This window comes from Rhamphochromis sp. 'chilingali' (genome assembly GCF_963969265.1).
Source record: "Rhamphochromis sp. 'chilingali' genome assembly, chromosome: 10".
Classification (NCBI taxonomy): domain Eukaryota; kingdom Metazoa; phylum Chordata; class Actinopteri; order Cichliformes; family Cichlidae; genus Rhamphochromis; species Rhamphochromis sp. 'chilingali'.
Genome location: NC_137937.1, coordinates 10,208,887 through 10,232,479, shown reverse-complemented (window position 1 = coordinate 10,232,479; position 23,593 = coordinate 10,208,887). Strand labels below are relative to the sequence as shown.

General features: G+C 40.1%; 1 protein-coding gene across 1 annotated transcript in view; it reads left to right on the top strand.

The window, feature by feature from the left end:
* The window catches only part of LOC308404718 (multiple epidermal growth factor-like domains protein 9), a 41,423-nt gene extending 18,015 nt beyond the window's left edge, over positions 1–23,408 (top strand). Inside the window, exons 3-6 of the mRNA XM_080894879.1 lie at positions 8,345–8,484; positions 13,500–13,649; positions 20,888–21,157; positions 21,354–23,408. Of these exons, the coding sequence (XP_080751005.1) occupies positions 8,345–8,484; positions 13,500–13,649; positions 20,888–21,157; positions 21,354–21,865 (1,072 nt within the window). The 3' untranslated portion in view covers positions 21,866–23,408. The remainder of the gene's footprint in view (positions 1–8,344; positions 8,485–13,499; positions 13,650–20,887; positions 21,158–21,353) is intronic.
* The last annotated feature ends 185 nt before the right edge of the window (positions 23,409–23,593 follow it).

The following is a 23,593-nucleotide window of genomic DNA, read 5'->3' as shown; positions in this document are numbered from 1 at the left end:
AGTAAAGGAGTTTCTGGTTACTATGTAAGTTAGAAGGTGGATTTCCTGCAGAAGTCTAAACCTTTAGAAATGCCATTTAAAGATTTGCATAATCACACAGGTTTCCAGATGGTTACTCCAATGAGACTCAGTCACAGCCTCAGTACCACATGGACGCTCCTGTCAGGCATCATAGCATAGCAGCTAAAATGAATAGGAACATGGCTCAATACATGAGTGGGTCACAGAAAGGAATAGGCAGGAATACAAGAGGAGCAAAACACCAGCTACTGGTAGACAGAGCAGTCGTCCCACGACTGCAAGAGCAGACTGACCAGTCTGTACTGCTTGGATTGATTACAAGAATGCTTATGACTAGATGCCCCTCACCTGGATCCTGGAATGCCTAGAATTGTACAAGATCAACAGGACCCTTAGAACCTTTATCAGGCACTTAGCAGGGATGTGGCATACCACACTAGAGGCCAATTTCAAGCCCATAGCACAAGTCACCATTAATTGCGGGATCTATCAAGGAGATGCTCTGTCCCCACTGCCCCCCAGGCCTATGCCTGAACCCCCTCAGTGAGATCATCGACAAAACTGGCTACGGATACCAACTACGGAACGGAGCAATTGTCAGACACCTCCTGTACATGGATGACATCAAGTTGTATGCCAAGAGTGAACAAGACATCCGTTCACTGATCCACACCACCAGGATATACAGCTATGACATTGGAATGTCATTTGGATTGGAGAAGTGTAGTCAGATGGCAACAAAGAGAGGGAAGGTAGTCAGAACTGAGGGGATCGAACTACCAGAAAGTAACATTGTAGACCTCAAGGACAGCTACAAATACCTGTTTGATTGGGTAACCAATCAAAGTTTTCTTATTAAAGACAGGATAGCTTGATAGGCAGAGGAGCTAAAATGACAGGAACCTGTTGTCCTGCACTAAGACTAGGGATGGGTACCGATATCCAGCGCCATTATGGCACCGGTTCTGACATAAACGGTGGTAACCAGACCGAAAAGCAGCGCACATTTCGGTGCTTTATTTCGGTGCTTTTCTTTCCCCTGAGATGTCATACACTTTGGATTCTAGCCAATCATTTTAACTTTCCAAGAATAGTAAGCGGGCCCAGGCACGTACGTTCTTTTAGAGCAGAGCTACAGATTAAAAATGCCCAAGGCGAAGCGGTCAAAAGTCTGGCTGTACTTCACAGCAAAAGATGCAAACTCAGCAGCCTGCAACAAGTGCTTTAAGGTGATACTGCGCAAAGTAGGTAACACCTCGAATCTGATGAAACACCTGGCGACGCATAGCGTTTTTTTAAAAGCCGAGAAATGCACCGTATTTGATAGCTTGCTGCAAGATCTCACACCGAGCACATCTACTGTGGGTGTGATGCCTGTTATCGGACCCGGAGTTAGCAACATCCCCCATTAACCCGAAGAGGAGAGTCCTGGCCCTAGCCCTGCCAGTGTAGCACCAGTTCCAACCAAAGGAGGTATATTGTATCAACAGAAAAAGCTAATGATTAACATTCTGTAGAAAAAAGAGACTGCTAAAAATAAAAACATAAGAGGTTTTTGGACAAAGTTTGTTCTCCATTCTTTAAGCACCGGTTCGAGCACCGTTTAAGCACCAGCACCATTTCAAAAGTACCGGTTTGGCACCGGTATCGGATAAAACCTAAACAATACCCATCCCTAACTAAGACCCACTACAAGATGGGATTATTCTATAGTAACATAGGTGGTTGCCTTCAGTAGTTTAGTAGAATAGTGCTTACTTAAGAAAGTATTTCCTTATTTTTATTTTTACTGGAAATCTACAGCTGTGAAGAAGTAATGAGGATGATGTGCATCTTGTTTCAGGGAAGTGTTCTGCTTTTTAAACCTTTGTGACGTTCATGTGAATTGATTTATCACTTCCCTAAATACCATTGCACACTGAATACTCCACCCTCCTGCTCTCTGCTCTCTTATGGCAGTGGCAGTTATTTTGACCCATGAATAAACCAAACCTAAATATGGAGCAGAATAGGTCCTCTTTAGTGTTAATAGGACCATGTTAATTTCAGTTTGAGCCTGACTGATCAGTTAAACAATATTTTCAGCTGATATTATTACCTTATCAGTTATTAGCTAGGTAGTCTAGCAAATACAAATGTGTTTCACAGGTATTTCGGTATGCATTTCACTATTCACCAATAGTGAAATTTTGGACTTATACTAGTTTAAATAATAACTGTTTAGCTAGATTTCCTTCCCCTTTTGAACACAAAGAAATAAAGGAAATAACTGTTTTAAGCACTGTACGGTACTGGATAGCAGTCTGTGCTTTGCTGTGTGAGAATGAGGAACTTGTCAAACCTGTTTATGTTAATATTAACTAAATAACTCACCAGCAGCTGTTGTATGCGGACATATAAATATGTGATCATTACTGACCCTGTCCTAGGACACTAAGCTTCTCTATTACCCACTCTAATAGAATTCTCTCAGGGCTGGCGACTGTTTAAAGCCGAGTGACATTTGTAACTCTGTCCTTGCTCAGTCTTCTTAACAACCTTAATGAGATTCCCCTCTTTTGCTCTCTCATGATCTTGCATTCTGTCTGTCTGCAAATCATGTGATGTAAAGTGGACACACACTGTTACCCAGTTTGTTGGGTTAGGTCAGGCCAGTCTTTGACAAAAGAGCTTTAATATCATCTTGCATCTGTCAGAACACAAGCATCAGTAGTGTATGTGGGTCAGATCCTGTGGGCAATGTCTATAAGGATTTTTTTTTTTTTTTTTTTTACCATTACTGTGTCAAAAAGCACCACAGTCTGTAATGAAATATTGATTTTGGCTACAGATGTTTCTGTGTCTATGTCAGGTCACTGGAGGCATTTTTGCTGTTCATCTAGCATTACTCTGCACCGATTGTGATATTTCAGTGGCGAACAGTATTATTAGAAATGACGCAGAAAATGCAAAAGTCTTTTTCCGGACTACATTTATTCAGTGTTTTATATCAGGTAGCTTAAAGGCTTAAAGGTAATGCACATTGAAAGTTTTGGTTAAAATGTCTTTAAAGAATCCTTTAGCTAATTTAATTAGGTACACAAATAATGTTTTCCTATAATGGTATTACCATTTGAGAGATGAATTTCATTGCAACCATAGTATTCTTCACATATTGCAGTTTTAAGCTGGCTCAGTCCAATGGGTATTCAATTTTCTTTACACATTTTTAGATTTAAACTTAGCAAAAGTGACTGTAGCTAGTAAATTAAAAATGGTGGCCTTTGAGGCAGCTGCTTTTTCTGTGTTTGAGAGCATGCCTAACTTTACATGGTGACCTTGATAAGTAGCAGGGGAAAAGCCTAGGTTGTCAGCATGAAATTTGAGAGAGTTCAGCAGCAGGCTTTACTGGAGGAGAGAAGAACTCCCTTTGCACTTTGCTGACCTGTTGAATGCACAAAAAGGTGTATAAAATATTTAAGGAAAACCCTGAAAAGCAGAATATTGCGTCTGTAAAGTCAGTAGTTAGGCACAGGATAGTTTCTGAGTGTAATCCCCCCTCATAAGGGCAGCTGCTAGTCCCTGCTACCCGGCAGCTCTACTGCAGGTTGTTTGAGTGCCAATAAGAAAACACATGCAACAGCAGGTTTGCGTGCCTGTGTTGACCTGTCTGTTAGCTAGACAGAAAGCTTAGGAGTGCTGACTTCCAATCGAGACCTCAGGGCACTGCAGAAGATGACTGGGGTGAGAAACCATTAGAGATTCCCAAAAAAGGAACCCTGCAATCATTAAAGCTGTTCTGCTCCCCCTGTGTAGATCCTGCTGATTCAATGATCTTAGCACAGACTAAACTAAATACTGAGTGAGTTTGGGCTTGTAAGGAGAGGAGCTGCTATACAGGCAAGTGATGGGGTGCCCCAAATTTACAAGACAAAACAAGAGCCTGTTAGTGATCTTTGTTTTGTGGTTTTAGTACCTCAGGCATTCCTGCTTCCTCCAAGCGTTTAAAGACATGGTCATCTTAAGTTAATTGGAGAATGTAAATTGGCTTTGGTTTGAGGTAGAGTGCTAAAATTGAATTAAGTGCTAAATAAACGATGGTTAAATATGACTTGTAGTCTAGATGACTTTGCCAAGTGCTAGAAAAATGTGAGCATGTTACATTAAAAAAAGAGAACCTTTTCTTCCCCCTTGTTTTTGTTTTGTTTTCATGATCGTGGGAAGTGAACGTAAAACCAGACGCGCTAAGCCCTGCTATAACATGGAATATTTGGACACGTTCATACAGATGAAAGGCTAAGACGGCAAAGGGAGATCTGGCTCTGCTTTTGGTTAACACACCCTTTGAGCATTTCACTGCTCAACCAGAAAAGCAACTAAACCTGCTTAGTGTACTTCCTTGTTTATTTTTACTGAACCTTGTGGCTAACTGAACTGTCAACGTCCCCGTTACAGAGAGGACATTTGGCCTGATCCAACACAGGAGCAGCCAATGGGGCAGCGCTGGCGTGGCAGCAGCAGCAGAATGGGGTTAAGCTTTGTCGCTTATGTTATACTGACCTACTTAACACACAGATCTGACGCAGAGCAGCTTGGCCAGCACGGGGCCATGAAACTACATCAAAACAATAACAAACCCCCTCCTTCTGGCCACAGAAGACAAAGAGAGGGTCTTCATAATCTCACAAGCAGGACCACTGAGACGCAACGTAAACATTTAAAGCCTAGTTCAAACCTATGAGTTCCTATAGATTAGATGAAGCTACAGTAGACAAACAGACGGGCTGCATCGCTGTGCAATACCACGTCAATGTAAAGTCATTAGTAAAGCTGCATTAAGATAAGATAACTCTTCAGAATAACCACTTCAGAAAGATTGTGATCAAAATATAGACCACAGTGTAGAATTCTGTGTTAACTGTAACCAAAATGTTGACACTTGTTTTATCCTGTTATCCTAACACATTTTCACCATTAATCACCAGACGATTGTTATATGAATTAGAAAGCTCTTGCTAGGAATCATTGGAAACATAGTTGCAACAGTAGGAGTATAGAATGAGCCACAGTAATACAGATCAGATCAAATCTGCTGTCCTCTGTATGTTACACCATGCAAAGTGTTTGAGGTTAAATCAGAATTTATGTGACAGTTCTGACAGTGTAAGGGGCATTGCATAATGGTGGCCTTTATCAGTCAAAAGAGGGAAATACAAGAATAAACTTTGCAAGAAGAAGCTTTCTGATTATAAATCAGTCACTGGTGACATATTTATTTGCCTCTGACAGGATCCAGGATGTTTAACATCAGTCAGGCCAGGACTACCATATTAACTGAGAAGTCCCAGCACTAAAGCAAGGAGGAGGAAGTGTGTTGAAATGAGCTGAATATGTGAAGGTAGCAGGGATATGACATTTATGAACAGCAGCACTGAGAGTCTGCCAAAACACTGGCTGATGGCAAGACTCCCAGTTTGTAGCAGAGGATTATTTTGGTGTGATCATGATCCAAAAGTAATGATTTGAATCCAGCAGAACTCTTTTGGGCAGAGCATTTCCTATATACTAAAATGTGGGCACAATCAAAGTTTTTAGCACCCAAGAGAACCCTCCAGGAATGTATTTAAATTTAATTATTTCTTTTAAATGGGCAGAAATAACAGCAGAACGAATCAACCTCTGGTAGAACCCATCTAGGGGGAAGGCTGGGTTTTATTTTATCCACATGTTTTATAAACCGATTTTCAGGGACTATAGGCTATTACCTTTCAATTGAAGTATTATATTTTGGCATTACAGTTTGTCTGTTGAAAGCTTTATTTAAATTTCCAGCCAAGTTAAAACTCTTTATAAAGGCCTGGAGGTTTTCAGACCTGTTGTAGTTATTCCACAAAAGATCCCCAAAGGAAAAACGCCGAATTAGAGGTATTTTAAAAGGAGAGACAAAGCAACACAGGGCCTGTTGGATTTGCAGGCTGCACCTAAGACAGCACAGCTCTTAGTAAATGAGTCTTTATTTAGAGCTCCACACAGAGGAAGGATCACTAGAAACTGATGACAGATTGCATTGCATTGCCACAGGTCAGTGTGTGACTGACTGCCAGGCAGCTGGAGCAGAAACATGTCGGTGCTTTAAAGGAAAAATGCATCATGTTAGTTTAGCTGATTTTCCAGCTGATGTCCCTTGTAGTATTTATTACTGTACAGATGGCTATTTATTATAGCATACTTAAAAAATGTTTTAGTGTTCATTTCAGGCAGCTGCATGCTGTATAGTGTTTTTTGTTTGACATCTTTCTTTTATTTTTTCCTCTTAGAGAAATACACATGTATAATTAGCCAAAGGTGAAAGGTTGTATTTTATACAAGGAAAAGTAAGGAATCAAAGCCAGTGGACCATCTGGCCTTACTGGGATGCTGCACATTTGATCAAAAGTCAGCTTTCAAGTACACTCAACCGCAGATCCTGATGCAGAGTGAATGTTAGAGTTGAATGATAGAACATTACAAGTCGTTTTCTTCTCAATAAAATATGGAAGTTTCAGCACATTTAAAAACAAAACTCTAGCTCCTACCCCCCTAACTTTACAAGCAGTTTTCATATTACCTGCTTCTCACAAACAGAAGGTGTAAACACGGGGTATTCTTAAGATGACCATATTAGGCGTATCCTCGCTCTCTGACCACATGCTGATTTTGCCAAAGTAGAATCTCGATTACAAACACACATCGCTGACTCATCAGGAAAGTTGCAAGCTAAAAGTTTGACCAAACTAACAGATAAAGACAGACAAATAATATTGCCCCAATAATTTGTGTTTTAGTTTAGTTAGTTTTCCAGGTTCACAAAATTCATGTTGAATCAGTTTTCAAAAGTCTAGTTTCTATAAGCCCCACACACTCGTTTATAATCACTTAAAGAAAAAAAAAAAGAACTTTTTTTTGTTTAGAATGGCAATGAACGTAATCTAATCTAACACAAATAATTTGGCTATTGTAAAAACAAATCCCTTTACATTTTCTGTCATTTTTTGATGAGCAAAGTATCTTTCTGTTTAGTAATAAATGGCAATTTTAAATAAATCTGTTTTTTTGTATCGTGTTTTTATTTTTTCCTTTGGCAGCTGGACATTATATCTTTCACTTGCTTGTATTAGGGTCATGATGTATCACGCTGATACTTTTTGTTAGTGCCTGATGTTTGTGTGTGTGTTGTAGCCAGAGGATCGAGGACTGTTGATCTCCCAGCCTCGTCTTCAACAGTGCCCACGCCTCACTAAGCATCGCTATGGGCCTCTTCATTTGCATTAAGTGCAGTTGTTTTAACAAAGCCTTGTTTGTATGAAGACCCACGCACACATTCATGGAAAGTGCTTCGAGTCACTTGTGATTTGCTTCAATTGTTTTGAAGTCATTGTCCCAAGATTACATTTTTGAGTCCATTGTCTGGGTTTAAGAGCTGATCGGGCTCGATTTAGCATTGTTCTCTTCCAAGGAATTTACCTCCAGTGAGCGGTGGATGAGAGAGAAAAACAAAATCTCTTCTTGACACTCACACTGTATTAATGAGCATTTGCTATTTTTAACACAGCATAATGAGAGCAAAGGTCTGATCTATGAAAGACACATTATCATGTGAAATAACTCAGTTGCGAGTGTGTTATGGCTGAAGAACTCAGATGTAATTGGATTTAAGTTTGCTGGAGGATTCTTGGAGATGTTTTATACAATGAGATTTTCTCAGCTGAAAGCAATCATTCTCAGTTATGTAAAGAAAATGTGGCCAATAAAAGCCTTGATTCTCGATGCTCTGACGTTTCATAACCTGACAGACAAAGATCACAGTATTCTTTAAAACATCTCAAATGTCTGCTGTTAATATTTTTAAACATAAGAGCTGCTTAAGAGTTGCTTGTTTTCAGCATTCAAGAAATAGAACCGTGAACCTTGATTTATGCTACCTTTGTATGTAATAAATATACATTTGCACAATGTGTATTTTTCATCAAAGGTAACCACTCTCAAAAAAGTGCATGCTGGGAGGTCCACTAATAAGCTACCTTTGTTTGTAATCCGGCTTTATATGCTACTCAGCAGCACCAGATAGCTTTGTCCAGTATATAATTACTTTACATGATTTCTTACCACATTTGCCACTAATAAATCACCTCATGTAATTAATCAAGGCGTGGAGGGAAACCTTTTGTTAAAACCAAACACACAGACACACACACAGAGTACCTCATTGACATGCTGCCATGGTGTTATGGTCCACTGAAATGCTTTCTGCGACTGTATTTGATCCACTGGGTATTGATTTTTGTCTTCTGTTCTGCCCCCACAGTTCAGGGACATGTGTGTGCAAATCAGGAGTGTATGGACCGAAGTGTGATGACTGCTACCCGGGTTTCTTCGACTTCAGTAGCACTGGCTGTCGGCCTTGCCAGTGTAACAACCACACCAACTACTGCCATCCGCAGTCCGGTGAGTCAGCTGAGGACAAACGCTGCAGTTCAATGATCTCATTTTCATTGTCACTAAAACCTATTTTGTTTTGTAATTTTTCATTATTCAGGATTGTCTGAGTCAGCTGTGAAGAGCCACAGTAGCTTAGTTAGTGAAAGCATCTGCCTTGTAAACAGAAAATCCTGCAAATCCGCACAATCTGATTCCAAAATAAGAGCTTTTGTTTAGACAAACTGACTCCAATAAATATTATTTGGAAGCACTTTCCTTTTTGAAGTAATTTGTTATCAGAGACTGATTTTTTTTTTTTTTTTTAATCATTTTTCTCAATAAGTCCAAGAAAACAATCAGCTTCATTTTAGAGGACAACTTTTACTCTCTGCTTTTTATCCTACTTCATTTTACATGGAAACTTCACTTAAAATTATAATCATCATAAAAACAAAATATATTTTTTTTATGATACCAGTACTGACTATTACTAATAATGACAACAGATAACCTGTATTTGTAAATGGAACTGATATTTATGTATATAAATCTTGTGATGGTTTAACCCCAAATTCATGACATCACTCGTTGGTTTTTGGCTGTCAGAGTGGATTTTCAGAGCCAGTAGTAAACTGTGTTGGAGCAATGTTATTGCTAGCAACTACAATTTCACTCAATAAAGGCGCAGACTTCTTTGGCGGTCTGTAGCATACACCAGCTTGTGTTATTTGTCAGATGATTCAATTGAAACGCTCCAAAAGGCAGCGAACAAGTCCAGCTCAGAGACTCCAGGTAATAGAGTTGAAGCTTAAACACTGATCAGCTACACCTACTAGTTGTAGGGTCAAAGTGTCCTTGAGCAAGGCGAAGACAAGCAAATCCCAAAGTTGACTGTCAGTCAATTTCAGTTGGATGCTTTTGCATTGGGCTTTTTCTTGAGAATCCTGACATGGACAACACCAATCTGTTAGAGCTTGGAATGAAAGAAGCAGCGTTTTCAACATGCACTGTTTTGTTCATTGGCATTGCATAAGAAAGGCAGTGCAAATTGTCCAGTCTTTGCTGATTAAATACTCAAAACTCTTTAAATTCAAATGTTGGATTTGTCCAGGTTACAGTAACACCTTGATCGCATACCCAGAGAACAGTCTAATGCCGAGTTTAATTAATCTTTGGCAGCACAAAACTCCCCCACTTTACTTCCTTGAAGTAAATATTTGCTGTAGTCTGTGGTCTCAGCAACCCGAGAAGCAAGTTAAACACTAGGGTGCAATTCCAGTTCGGTTTGTGTTCTTGAGAGTTTGCACCTTCTTCAAATGTAAAGGAGGATTGCTGCTCGCTTCCCAGCAGTCAGGCCTTGAGACTTAGAAATCACTGGCTAGTGACAACCCCGAAAAGGAGGAACTGCACAGGGGGCAGTGTGTGTGGGTGGGGCATGTGTGTAGCAGTTTTAGACGGCATATGTCTTTGCATTATAATGCAGGCGCAGATGGAGCTCTTTAGCCTTCACTTGGGCTCAGTGTTCATAGTGCTATGGATTGCCATAGCTCAGGTTTGACAGCTCCCTTTAAAGAGCAATTGTGGCTTCTCCCTAAGGCTGCTCACACAGGAACTCCTTGCACAAATGCAAATTAGGCAGTATCCCAAACACTGTCTCATAAACACATTATTTTCAACCTTAAAAGTATCTAATGCAGGGATAAGTAAACAAGATGATGTTTCACTAGAATCTCTCTCTCTCTGAACCTTAAAACATACATTCAAATTTCATAATACTTTAACATATTAAATTCTGCTTATAAATTGGTGTCTCTGAACTGGAAACAAGCTGTCGTTGCATTTAGATATTCACTTTTCTGTCTTCTTCTTTAAACAGTAATTTAACCTCTGTGTGGTGATGGCTGAAATCCTGGTTACACAACGATATGGCATAAGCCTGTAGGCAGACTGAGTCACATCTACATAACCTTTGTCAGAGCTCATAGAGGCAAAACAGTTCAAACAAACATCGAAGCTCAACTCCAAACAGCACAATAGTGGTGATTGCCGTCACAGATATTTACAAGAATAACAATGCCTTTAATCTGGGATTCTTTTTCTTAAATAAAGCACTGAAGCAAAGAGTATGTTTTGAAAATTCTTTAAATTTAAAAAAAAAAGGTGAAAAATATGCAGTTATGCTAAAGTGAGAATTAGCATGGACATCTCCCTGAATGCAACAACCCACATTAAGTATTTCCAACAAGTGTTTTAAAGCCTGCTTTATATGTTTTCAGTAAAATTTAAATGTTATCTGTAGATAAACATTAAATGAAAATAAAGGTACGAAGGAGAGTAAAGTTGAAAGACAGAGCATGTGAAGAGCAGTGAAGAGGTAAACACAACATGCAAATGAACTGGTATTTATGCAGTCCTTCCCTGGTCTCACTGAACATTCAAAACAACTGCACTTTCTTTATGTAGTCTAAAAACTGTATTAATCCCACATCCACACCTATCAGTCATATCTGTCCTAATCATATCTGTCAACATGACTGATCTATTTATATATAAATAAATAAAACTTGTTTCTTGGTTGGTGTGTTAAAGGTGCAGTTGCACAGCCTTTGTAACATTATTAACATTTTTGCAGAGTGCAGAAATATTTTTTGTTTTTTAAATCATCTACTTCTGAAATGCTTCCTATTTGGGAAAGAAAGTTCTATAGGTGAGCAATAAAGCTGTACCCACCTTTTCAGGCATAGCATCCTGGATTTTATTTAGCTGCCTAAAAGAGACTTGCAGGTATTACAAGGCTGGAAAGTGTCAGGTGTCGCTGTGTGCAGGCAGGAGTAGTGGACCCAAAGTGCAGACTCACGGCAGGCAAAAGTGTATTTCAAAACTCAGCTTTTAATGCTGGATGGCAAAACGTAACAAAAATCCAAATGAACTTACATAAGCAGGCAGCCAGAACACACAGCATAAATGAGGGTAGATCACAACACGGACACAGAGAAACACAGGGCTTAAATACACAGAGGGAGCAATCAGGGAATGGGTAACAGGAGGGAAACACAGCTGGGGCAAATCAGGCCTAACGAGACAAGGGGAAGCGAAACCAGATACATTAACATCAGACATGGACCTTCAAAATAAAACAGGAAACATAACACAGACTGAACTAAAGACACAGACTCACACGCAGGCACTACAACAGAGGGAACAGAGACGTGGGACCAGGACAGACACAGACACAGACACTGACTGGACATGGGGATATCACAGACAGGGGAGACAGCAACTAAGGATGCACAGAGACATAAACCATAAAAGAGAACTCTAACAAAGAAACCCAAGATTAGAAATGATAAATAATATAATAAATTCAAAACCCTGGGTCAACGACCCAGGCATCCTAAAAGAAAGACTAAAACAAGTTCCCCAGTACCTGTATTTTCTACCGGTGTCCTGTTAACCCTGGCATCTATTAGACTGATTTGGATATATTGCAAGCCTAATAAATATAATGCGATTACATTAAAGCAATTGGTCAATCCAGGATTGGTATGTTGTAACAGGCCAGGATGTTACCTTGGAGTTCAATATAACCTCGACATACTTCATCCTGAAGTGAGCTGTGGTTTTTATTGAATGATTAAGTATATATAGTAACATGAAAGTTAAAAATCCATTCCTGTTAACATGCTCAAAGCATTCTAAAAGTATTTCTCTTTGGCCCACCTGGCTGCCTGCATGTAGTGCAAGGTGATTGCTTTGCAATGTGCCAGATTATCTTAAACCTTAAACCAAATTCACCATTTCGCTATTACATTATATTACTTAAAACTCTAAATGGCAATAGGCTAGCCAGTGAGTTCCAATAGCCAGATCACATCCAAGAGTTTTGATGAATTAGGTCATGGAATCAACTTCAAACAGGGTTTACTGTCTGTTTGGTAGCTCGCAGTTCAGCGATATTAGCATGCTAGTTGGCATTCAGCAATATTAGCTGCACATTTGGTGAAATTGCAACTGTTACCTTAAGCGGTCTCAGCATAGTTGTTGCTTTGTCCTCACAGCCATTTGATATGTTTTAGAATGTGGTTAAGTATGTCAACCCAAGGAAGCTCTAATAGATTATTTGGCTATTTCCTGATAGACATTAAATGAGGTTCCTGTAAGAGCGAATAATGGTTTGATGGTATGTTTAAAAAAAATAGGAATCATGACTCTTACTCCTCACCCTGATGGTAAACAGTGAAAACTATTAAAAAATATGTATTTTTTTGTCTGACCACCAGTCCAGAATCCAAAGACATTTTACTGCTATGTATTAACAAAAACATCAAATACACTCTGCTTCAAGACTTTTTGCATTGTTTTGCACTAGTAGTTGCTTGTTTATGAAAACCCAAATATAATAAAAGATTTTAGTATGGTTCTGTGTTAATTTTTTGTAATTAACATTTATTGAGATTAAAGAACTCTTTTTAAGGGATACCTGGCCAAGATGCCACCAGCAACTATCTCACAATTACAAAAATTATACAATAAAACACACGCCATAACAACACACACAAACAAATTAATTAATTAATTTAATATTCAATTAAAATTGAAACCATTTCATGTTTTGGAATTGGTCTGAAGGATTCTTAGTTTTGCTTTAAAGCACTTGATGAAATGAATTCTGTCATTTTCCAGTCATTCTGCACAAAAGCTCTTTTTGCCAAGTTCAGTTCATGCAAGTACAACAGAAAGCAACAAGTAACCTTGTGGACGGAGAAATTACCAGCATGTTGCATTGCAAACAGGGAACATATATAGGAAGGCACCAATCTGAGTATTGCTTTATATTTAAAACTGTATAAATGAGAGTTCCTCCGACTGAGAGTGTAACTCACATTTGTTGAGTGTCTTAAAAAGGTCTTAAAAAACTTTGCTTTAGATTTTTAAAATGTCGTCAGATTACATTGTTATATAACCAACTACTTTCGTTTTCTGTCATAAGCAGATCAAGAAAGAATAACAGCTAATCTTGTGACCTTTGTTCTACCTTTCAGGAGTGTGTCTGAACTGCGAGGGCAACACCCATGGATTGAACTGTGAGAACTGCAAGCCTGGTTTTTACCGCAGTCCTGGAGCTGCCCTGACCGAAGCCTGTGTGCCATGCCCCTGCTCTAACTCCACCTCCAATGGCACCTGTCACACTGGTGAGCACTTGTTCACATGTCAGGCATTTAGCGCTCATCCAATGGCTTGTTGCAGTGATTAAGCAGATCTGGCCTCCTGGCTTTATACTCCATTAATCCTGGGATTTATGACATAAAAACCTGACAGTGATGATGTCTTGGAAAGCATTTTCCACCTTCAAGCTGTTATTGCTGAAAATAACTCGGAATGACATCATGGTGTCTACTGTTGGCTGGTTATACAAACTAAAAAGAGAAATGCAGTCAAAGGGAGATGTAATGAAAAGGAAAGAAGGTGACATCAGAGAAATTATGTAGATAAGCAACCAGCAGCCAAATGTTAGATAACCTAAAAAGCAAACTACATATAATACCACATATACTGCATACATACCTTGTGTTTGTTGGCAGATTTTGAATGGAGTGAAATTAAAATGAGCCTTTCAAGGTCTGGTCCTGTTCCTGGATCTGCCTATTCACAACACCGCATAAAATGTAAAGTATAAAGAGAATCCAGTGATTTGCAATCCACTGTACATTTGAAAGAAAACTATTATTTCAAAGGCAACATATTGAAACTGAGAAAGTTTATTCCAGATATAAACTCATTTTGAATATGATAACAGCAGCATGTTTCTCACTGTGCAGCCACTGCTTTGCACCCTGTGACTGTACCATTAAATACAGTGCTGCTTCACTGCTCAAAGATGAGTCACTCACATTGTCATTTTAGGATTCTTTCAGTCCTTTAAGATATTACATTAGCATGGCTTATTTTTCTGAAATTATAATGATTTCAAAAATTGCTGAACAGTTTGGAAACATACCATCTATGAAAAGTGATAATTCTCTCCCTATTGTTATCTGCTGCTTTTTTCTATATCCAGTCGTGTAATTAACTGATCTTATTATTTGTGTATATTTCACCAAGTGTATTGCAACATTTCTTGAATTTTACTGATATGTGTGTTAAAATGCAGTATTTTTTTAAATGCCAACATGGTTGCAAGTCACAACATTAGATATGTTCTTTTTGTATTATTTTTATTTATATGTGGGATTTAACTGACTTGCAAAAACAACTTTTTTGGAAATTGAGTATCAATTATTTCCTTTGCGCTTTTCTGATAACTTTTCAACTGTAAACCACAGTCTTTTCGACGTTTCCAGACAAAGACCAGCACTCTAGTTCCCACTTCTTTCACCTCAGGCTGCTGCTGCCCTACTTCCACAACCTCCTGGAGGTCTCTGTGGAGCTGACATCTGAGTTGAACTACAGTCTCTATAACATTCTCAGACTACCTCAATTCTTCCTTTAATTTCATCGCAAGGAAGTAGTTTAAAAAAAAAAAGAAGAAGATCAGCATCTGGTCAACAACAATGTTTGAAATGATAAAATGGTGTATCACATGTCCCATATCAATGTGCAATCACCTTCAATTTTCTTGAGTAAAAAAAATCAAAATTTAACATTTGGTGAGTGAGAAACACATAACATAAATAACATATATATGTAATAGAGAAAAAATCATGGACCAAAGATGAGCTTGGCATCAATATGTCAGTAAAGAAAGCCTTTCAATTGCTATTGTTTTGAAGTTTAAAAAACACACCTTTTCAAATTGTTGTAAATAGGTTTAATTGCGTGGGTTCTCTCCGGGTACTCTGGCTTCCTTCCACAGTCCAAAGACATGCAGTTAGTGGGAATAGGTTAACTGGAAACTCTAAATTGCCCATAGGTGCGAATGTGAGGGCAAAGTGTTGTTGGTGTCTATGTGTTAGCCCTGCAACTGGCGACCTGTACAGGGTGTAGCCTGCCTCTCGCCCTAAGACAGCTGGGATAGGCTCCATCCTATGAAAGAACATGCATAGATATACTTCCTTAGATATACTTAAGTTAAGAATCAGCTGAAACTAAAGCAAATGCAAGGCAGACCAGTTTGCATGTGATGAACCTGCAGAATACTGCAGTTTTGAAATGCAGTTATTTAATTTCAAATAAGATACTGTGCTGTCCACCAAACAAGGGAATTTGGCAGTTACCTTCAAATTGCCTGAACTTCATTCCAGGCGTTAAATAAAATATGACCAGGAACCTTGCTACATGTGCTGTGCAAGTGATGAGTCTCTCATGGTGTGAGTTTGTGTGCTTCAGACATCACAGCTCATCCTTGTTGAACTGCACCATAACCCTTTCTGCAAACTGCCTTTGGAGGTTTGCGTTCAGCATTGCATCACTGGCCTCGCTTTCTACTGCTTATTGTCTTCTATCACCTTGCCCTTCCCCCTTTTGGGGCACACAGCTTTGCTACATCTTGATATGCCCTCCACCACTATTGGTGGTGGCCTGCATGGCAACAGCCATGTATAGATGCACTTAGACTGGCGGATCAGGGTTGCCACTGCCAGGGGCCATAGCAGAGGTTACAAAATGTGGGAGGGAGGGGATGGGACATGAACCAGGCAGAGCGTAGCTGGGACGGCATGTTCACAGCTGGGCCATTTCAGCGCCACCCAGGCAGCAGCAGACTGGAGCAGGGGGATGGGCATCATCATGTCCTCTATTTAGACAGCTTGAAATATGCTTGGGATGGTTCACAGGGTGAGGTGCTCTCATGTTAGTGGTGCACAGCTGTCGAGGATCTCACAGACTCAAGACTAGAACTGGAAAGAGATCAGCCTCCCTGTATAGGTTGCCCCGGCAACAGTGACAAGTGAGAAGATGCCACAATGCAGTATCATGGCTCCACTGTGAGGGGCAGATGCTTCCTAAATGTGCTGATGTGGCCTGTTGCAGTAAATGAATATCCTCTGTACTGACACTCGGAGAGGTGAAATGGAGCATTGCACCAGTTCAGAATGTGGGTCACACATATTAAATCATCCATGTATGATTGTGTCTTTACCCAGTGGTATAGAACAGTCAGGGTATTTCAGTTTATTCTAAGCTTCATCAGATATTTTGACTCATTTGTTTAAATCGTCTTGTGTTATATAATTGTGTATGTGGGACCTGCCTGCCTAACAGTACCACTCAAATGTGTGTATGTGTGTGCTGTTGGAAAGAGGAGTGCTTTGCACTTTTCGCTTGCAAAGCAGCTCCTGTTTCCTTTTGGTTGTATAACCCAGCAGGCGACTGCCTTTAAACCCCCAGCAGAGGTTAAATCAACCTTATCAGATGTGCCTTCCTTAGTTTTGCTGGAAATCAACACAGCCGTGTAACTACAGTAGATGGAGACCAACATCTAGGCCACTGGAAGGCAGCTATCTGTGCTTAAATCATTCAATGCCAACAGCTCTCCTGTGCTGACGACTGGAGAGGGAATGGTCTACTATGCTGCAGTGTCACACACATTATTTATACGAGTTCTCAACTTCTCATAGCCAAATTGTGTGCCTTCACCCCCTGCTCAATGACCCAGTTTTTGCTGTTCAGTTTTACACATCAAATCAAAGCTCGAACAGTAAGGTTTAGTAGCTCAGGTATCAGTGAGATTTATCCCACTGCAGAATCAGATTGCGTCAAAGAAATAAAAAGAACATTTAAGAACCAAACTGATGGTTCTTTTCTTTACTTATTTTCCACCACCAACATGTTGACACACACACTTTTCAACAAGTTTCAGAGCAGAACTTTGAGCAGTGCAGAACTAAGTTCTGTCAGAAGAAAATCAGTGGCTCCTAGTTTTGGAGCACACATTCTGTGGTTCTGTGCCAGAAACCAGTCTTTGTTATAAGAAAGTTGGAACCTGTTATTCTTTGGACAGCAACAGTGTTTTGATGAGAAGAGCAATCTGGGAACCAGTAAAATGGAACTGCAGGCTTGTCAGCTTGTGTTGAAAAGGGGAAAACAATGGGACCGTTTGCCATATTGTTCATGTTGCAAAAACTTTTTACCTATATTGGTGGAATATTCACTACTAACCTGTCTAACCCCTTTAGATTGAAGTAAATGTTTGCTATATGATGTGTTAAAAACTCCCCTCTACCAGGTAAATAACACAATCCTCCAATCCCCACCATCTTGATGTTGTGTTTTGTCTGTTGCACACGCATGTGTGTAAAAGTAATTTTGCAGGCTTGGTCAGTTACATCAGATACACAAAGAGAAGTTGAAAATGGGCCAAAAAAGACTCCAAGGTAATCACCTCAATGTTCTACTGTAGAAACATGTAGAAATAGAAATAGAAACACTACTATTCTGGAAGACTGCACATCCCTGTTGTCTGTTGAAGTTCAGGGCTGGGGTCAGCGTGCACTGGGCTTGAGCATCAGTCTCCGTTCTTGGCTAGCTTTACATTAGCACACATTAGCTTGTGCATATGCTCTCAAAGAGACAAAGCTTTGTTAGCAGCATAATGTATTGTGATACAATTCAGTCACTTAAATTAGTTTAATTATAACTTAGACCAGAGTTGTTCCAGAGTTGGACAAGCAGTGGCTGAGAAGGAGCAACGCTGCTCCTTAGTTTTTAATGGCGCCAATTAAGATGCCTCAGGATGACCACTGGTCTTACTATGAATTCTTCAGTGATAGTTACCTATGTTGTTCTCATATTCTCTTGGACTGACTGAAATAACTCTCTGACAGATTGTTGAAAGTTTGCAAATACTTGCTGTTTAATTTATAAATGCAAACAGATTGCCAACATGTTGTCATCAGTCTGTATGAGTCTCTCAATAAGCACAACTCGAGGGGATTCAAGTTCAATTTCAGACTGATTGCAGACTTGACTGATTTTTGTCTTATGGCAATTATGGCGGTTTTTACTGGCAGCGTTGTATTATGGGCAGAAATCTGTGCCATCAGAAACTGAATTTGAATTAGTCTAATTTGAAATTGAATTTATGGTTTGAAAATGTCACAGATTTCTGCCCATATTATATGCTTGATGTCATTTTGCAGCCAAAAAGATAACTGACATGAGATAACTTTTATTAATTAAAAAAGATACTGGAAAGGTTTGACTTTGACAATTTGTAGTTGACAAAAGGTAATAAATTGCAACACTAAGCATATCACTAAATGTTCAAAATCACAATACCACATTTTGAATGAATTATTGTGATAATTTTGTGTCATGGGGATGATTCCCACCTCTAAGTCATATGGCAAAAATCCTCCTACTGCAGACAGATTAACCCTTTAAAAGCAAAGGCTGGTTAGCCAAACATTGGAGCCCTTTGGGCAGTGTAACACATACTTAGCTTAAAATAATATTACTTGTAATTAAAATCTAAAACTGAATACTTATTACAAAATAAGAATTCTAATCATTTGGCAGATAAGAAATTTATCCAATTCAGACTTGATTTACTTGTTCAAATAAGGCGTTGATCATTTGGTTTGATTAATCATCAAGGCTGCCACCATGTTTACTTCAGAATCAGAATCGTGTTTATTGGCCATGTATATGTGCAGACACAATCAAGGAATTTGGTTCCGGTAGATGGTGACTCTCAAGCACAGCAATGTAAATCACACACACACACACACACACACACACACACACACACACACACACACACACACACACACACACACACACACACACACACATACGTGTCGATATATACATTATACATGCATACACATACATACACAAAGCTGTGTAAACCAACTATAAATAACCAATCTAAACTTATATACATAGTATACAGGATGACAGAAATTAAATGAGGTGGAATGAATACTACAGAATGCACATAAAGTGCATTTGCAGTCTGGCAGTGGGAGCAGTGCGACAGGTCAACCGTTTAGAAGGGAGATGGCAAGGGGAAAGAAACTGCTCCTATGTCAGATGGTCCTGGTCTGCAGGCTTCTGTGCCGTCTGCCAGAGGGCAGCAGGTCAAAAAGTATGTGTCCAGGGTGTGAGGGGTCTGTGATGATTTTCCCTGACCATTTTCTGGTTCTTGAGAGGTACAGGTCCTGGATGGAGGGCAGGGGGACGCCGATGATCCTTTCTGCTGCCCGTACAGTCTGCTGCAGTCTGCTCCTGTCCTGTTTAGTGGCTGCACCATACCAGACTGTGACTGCAGTGTAGAACTGGATTAGCAGCTCCTATGGAAGACTGTACTTCCCCAGTTGTCTCAGGAAGTACATCCTCTGCTGGGTCTTTTTGAGGATGGAGTTGATGTTGGTCTCCCACTTCATGTCCTGGGAGATGGTGGTACCCAGGAACTTGAAGATCTTCACTGTCGACACAGGGCTGTCTGATATGGTGAGGGGGAGCAGAGTTGAGGGATGTCTCCTGAAGTCCACTGTCATCTCTACAGTCTTAAGAGCGTTCAGCTCCAGGTTGTGCTGACTGCACCAGAGTACCTCAACTTCCTGCCGGTATGCAGACTCATCACCATCCTGAATGAGGCCAATGACGGTGGTGTCTTGGTGACACAACGCTGTTGAAGGGAGTGCACTTCAGTACTGCAGTCTCTGTTTGACGTGCCAGAAGATGTCATGTGACCAGTGGCTCAAGGCTAGGAGAAAGCTGACATTTGACATGCACTTGTTGCAGATGAACAGTGTTCATGTAAATTCTGGTTGAATACAAGCTATTACTGAGCTTTAAACAAATCACTGTTGTTTTTTTTAACCCAGAATTTAAAAAAAAAAAACACTAAAAAAATGTAAAACCTTTTCAGAGTACTTCATAGTGGGCCTGGCTGAGGCATAAGCACTCTGTGTTTTCACTGAGTTGCACAGGACAAACAGGGAAAATCACACCCTCCTCTGGAGATATGACACAACATGGTTCTCTCACATCCATATACTGTCAGCTTGAGCCACCTAGTGGCCCGACAATAGCTGTTTCATTTCGGGCTGTATAATATAACACAAGATCATACATGTTCAGAGGGTTCTTCAGAAAACACAACATAATATTGCTAGTCATCATTACAGCTAGATTTTAGAACCTCTGCTTGTAATATATGTGACAGACTGATGGCAGGGTGCAAACTGCTTCTCACCCTGTGGCAGCTGGGATAAACTCCTGGTAAAGCAGAAGAAATAAGATGGATGTATGTTAATGATATAGCGATCAAAGTTGAGACTAAAGAATGTGTTTTGATGTGGGGGTTTTTTTTTTATATGTGTTTAACATTCTTTTTGTCCCTGCAGTAAGTGTAATCTAGCAAATGCTCATATTTAACATGAGTAAACTTAAATCTCAAACAAAGCTCAGATCATGCTTGTGTACTTGAAAGTCATAAATAGCAGTGATCAGCAGCTGATGTGCAACTTCCTCTGTTCCTGTACAGATCAAAGTGGCTCTCCAGTATGTGACCAGTGCCTTCCCCAGTACAGCAAACCACACTGTGTTGAGTGCAGTGCTGGTTTCTACAAATCAGCTAGGATTTGTGTTCCATGTGACTGCAATGGAAATGCAGACCCTCTGGGCCCGCCCCAGCTCTGTCACCCTGACACTGGCCACTGCCTCCGCTGCATCAACGGCACTACTGGGACGCAGTGCCAGCTTTGTGCTCCCGGCTTCATAGGGGACAACCGCAAACTTAACTGCACCCATCCGAGTAAGTCCAAAACACACTGCTGGGTTGAAGATGATTACAAATGAGCATTATATAGAACTACAAACCATGCAAAGCTACTTAAGTGAAGGAATAAAAATAATGGGTTAAAATTTGGAAGAAAAGGTCTGCTGTAGTCTCAAATGTTTAAAAATAAAATCTGAAATGATTAAATACTTGAAATGCTTTTTCTCCTCAGCTCCCCGAATTATTCCCACACCAGAAGCTACAGCAAAGCACCCCACATCCTCCTCCACCACAATAACCACCAGCACTACTTTGATGTCTACCAGAGCAAGAGGGATCCCAGCCTTCACATCAAGCAGCAACACCAGTACCACACTAAGCACCTCCTCCACCACCCAGGCTCTGCTGACCAGTCTAAGCAGCCCCACTGACAACACCACAGCTGCCCTGACAGAGGTCACCTGGACTCAGTTCAACGTCATCGTTCTGGCTGTCATCATCCTGGTGGTGCTGCTACTGCTGGGCTTTGTCGGAGGCGTGTACACCTACAGGGAGTACCAGAACCGCAAGCTCAACGCCCCCTTCTGGACCATTGAACTGAAAGAGGACAACATCAGCTTCAGCAGCTACCACGACAGCATCCCCAACGCTGACGTGTCAGGCCTGCTGGAGGATGAGGCTAATGAAGTAGCGCCCAATGGCCAGCTGGCACTCACCACGCAGGGAAACTGCTACAAAGCTTAGCTCTCCATCCATTTCCAAAGCAGTCACCTAGATTTACAGATGACATAAAGCTGCTGGAAAACACCAAATCCAAAGCTCCTTCATGTTTGACAGTTTGTCATTATACTGCTCATCTGCAGCATTTACAGCACCTGGCAACCTGATAGAGAGTTCAAAGTAAAGAGTTTCCACTTTTTCGTGCGATTTCGGGTGGAATGGGTGATCAGTGAAACGGGGTCCAAAGAAACCAGTTTAAGTCTTGCCTGCAGAGGGCACTGCTGGGGAGATTAATGAGGGCCGGTGAGAGGCTGGTGAAAGTATGCACCTGTTGGCTGAAACAATGGTTCTGGAACCAGTCAGAGGACTTCCAGGAGCTTAACATTTCAGATATTTTTAAAATGAATTTGTGACTGTTTAAGTTATAACTGAATCACTTGGTATGGTGATTTCAATCTGAGACGATGATTGTTATTTAATGAATTTGTATTCTGTTCTTATTTATTGGTTGGGAGAAATGCTGCACATGTATGCTGTGTTTATTCATGGTGTTTTATCTTATGTGCTGTCAAATGGTACTTTGAACTGGCTGATATGTTTTCATGTATAGTTGGTGTGTTTTGGAGAGAGAGGGAGAGAGAGTTGTAGAAGGAAACAAAGTCTGTTAGCACACGCGTCTTAGTGACCTCATCTTTTGTTCATAGCTTTCTCACTTTTGTTAAAGTGTGCCAGCTCACCTAAAACATCTAAGAGGAGTGTTTTGTTTAAAGAAACTGCAACTGGTATTTACAGACTGCTTTCTTCTGGCAGTATGGTGAGACAGTGACACATACTCGGATTGTGTAAAAGGCCATAATCTTATAATCTAATCTGCTCTTTGCTGCCTTCCTCAGCAAAAGTTGAACAAACCATTTCAATAAGTGCTTCTCATTCTTAGATAGGGTGAGTACTGTGACTCAGATGATAGAGAGTTTAAAAACATAAACAGTATTGTCTTGTTGATACTGTTGTGTAGTGAAACCAACCTGCAGATGTTTAAAAAAACCCACACACATCCTGTTCTCACCTACAATCAAATTGCATCATCTCAAGCAGTGAGTTGCTGTAATATTGATGCAATTTCCACCTGATCCCAGACAGGACCCCACGTTTTCTGTGTGAATATAGCTACCATTGGGTGGGTGTGCTTCTTTTTACCATGGTGAATGAGTAAAGCTAATTATGAAACCAACTCCTCAGGTACTGGCTCTTTCCCTAATGTGATCTCTGTAAATATTATTATTGTACAGATGAATGTGAATAGTAGCACTATTATTGTACAGGTAGAATACCGTGTGGACACTGTCACTCAACAAGCTCCCAACCTTTCACTTCCCAGAGCGTGATGTGGCGGTCGACCTGCGGCTTTTTGTATTTTGATTTCTTATTCTCAGTTGACTTTGCCATACACGCAGCTACAGAACTCAAATGCACCCACAACTCATAACAAAGAATTTAAAAAAAGAGCAGTGTAAATAATACCTCACAGTCAGAGCCCAACTCTCAAATAAAAACGGGTTTAACTGTTGTTTATGTCTGTTGCACATCTCTTTATCACATTTTAACAATTCCCTCCTGAGACATAAAAAAGACTTGTCTCAATTCATTTAAAAAGTACAGAAATATACTCACATGTTAGCTGTTTACAATTTACACTGCAAGCAGGGTTTTTTAAGCCTTTTATTTTCCACTGTGCAAATTAAAAAAATTAAA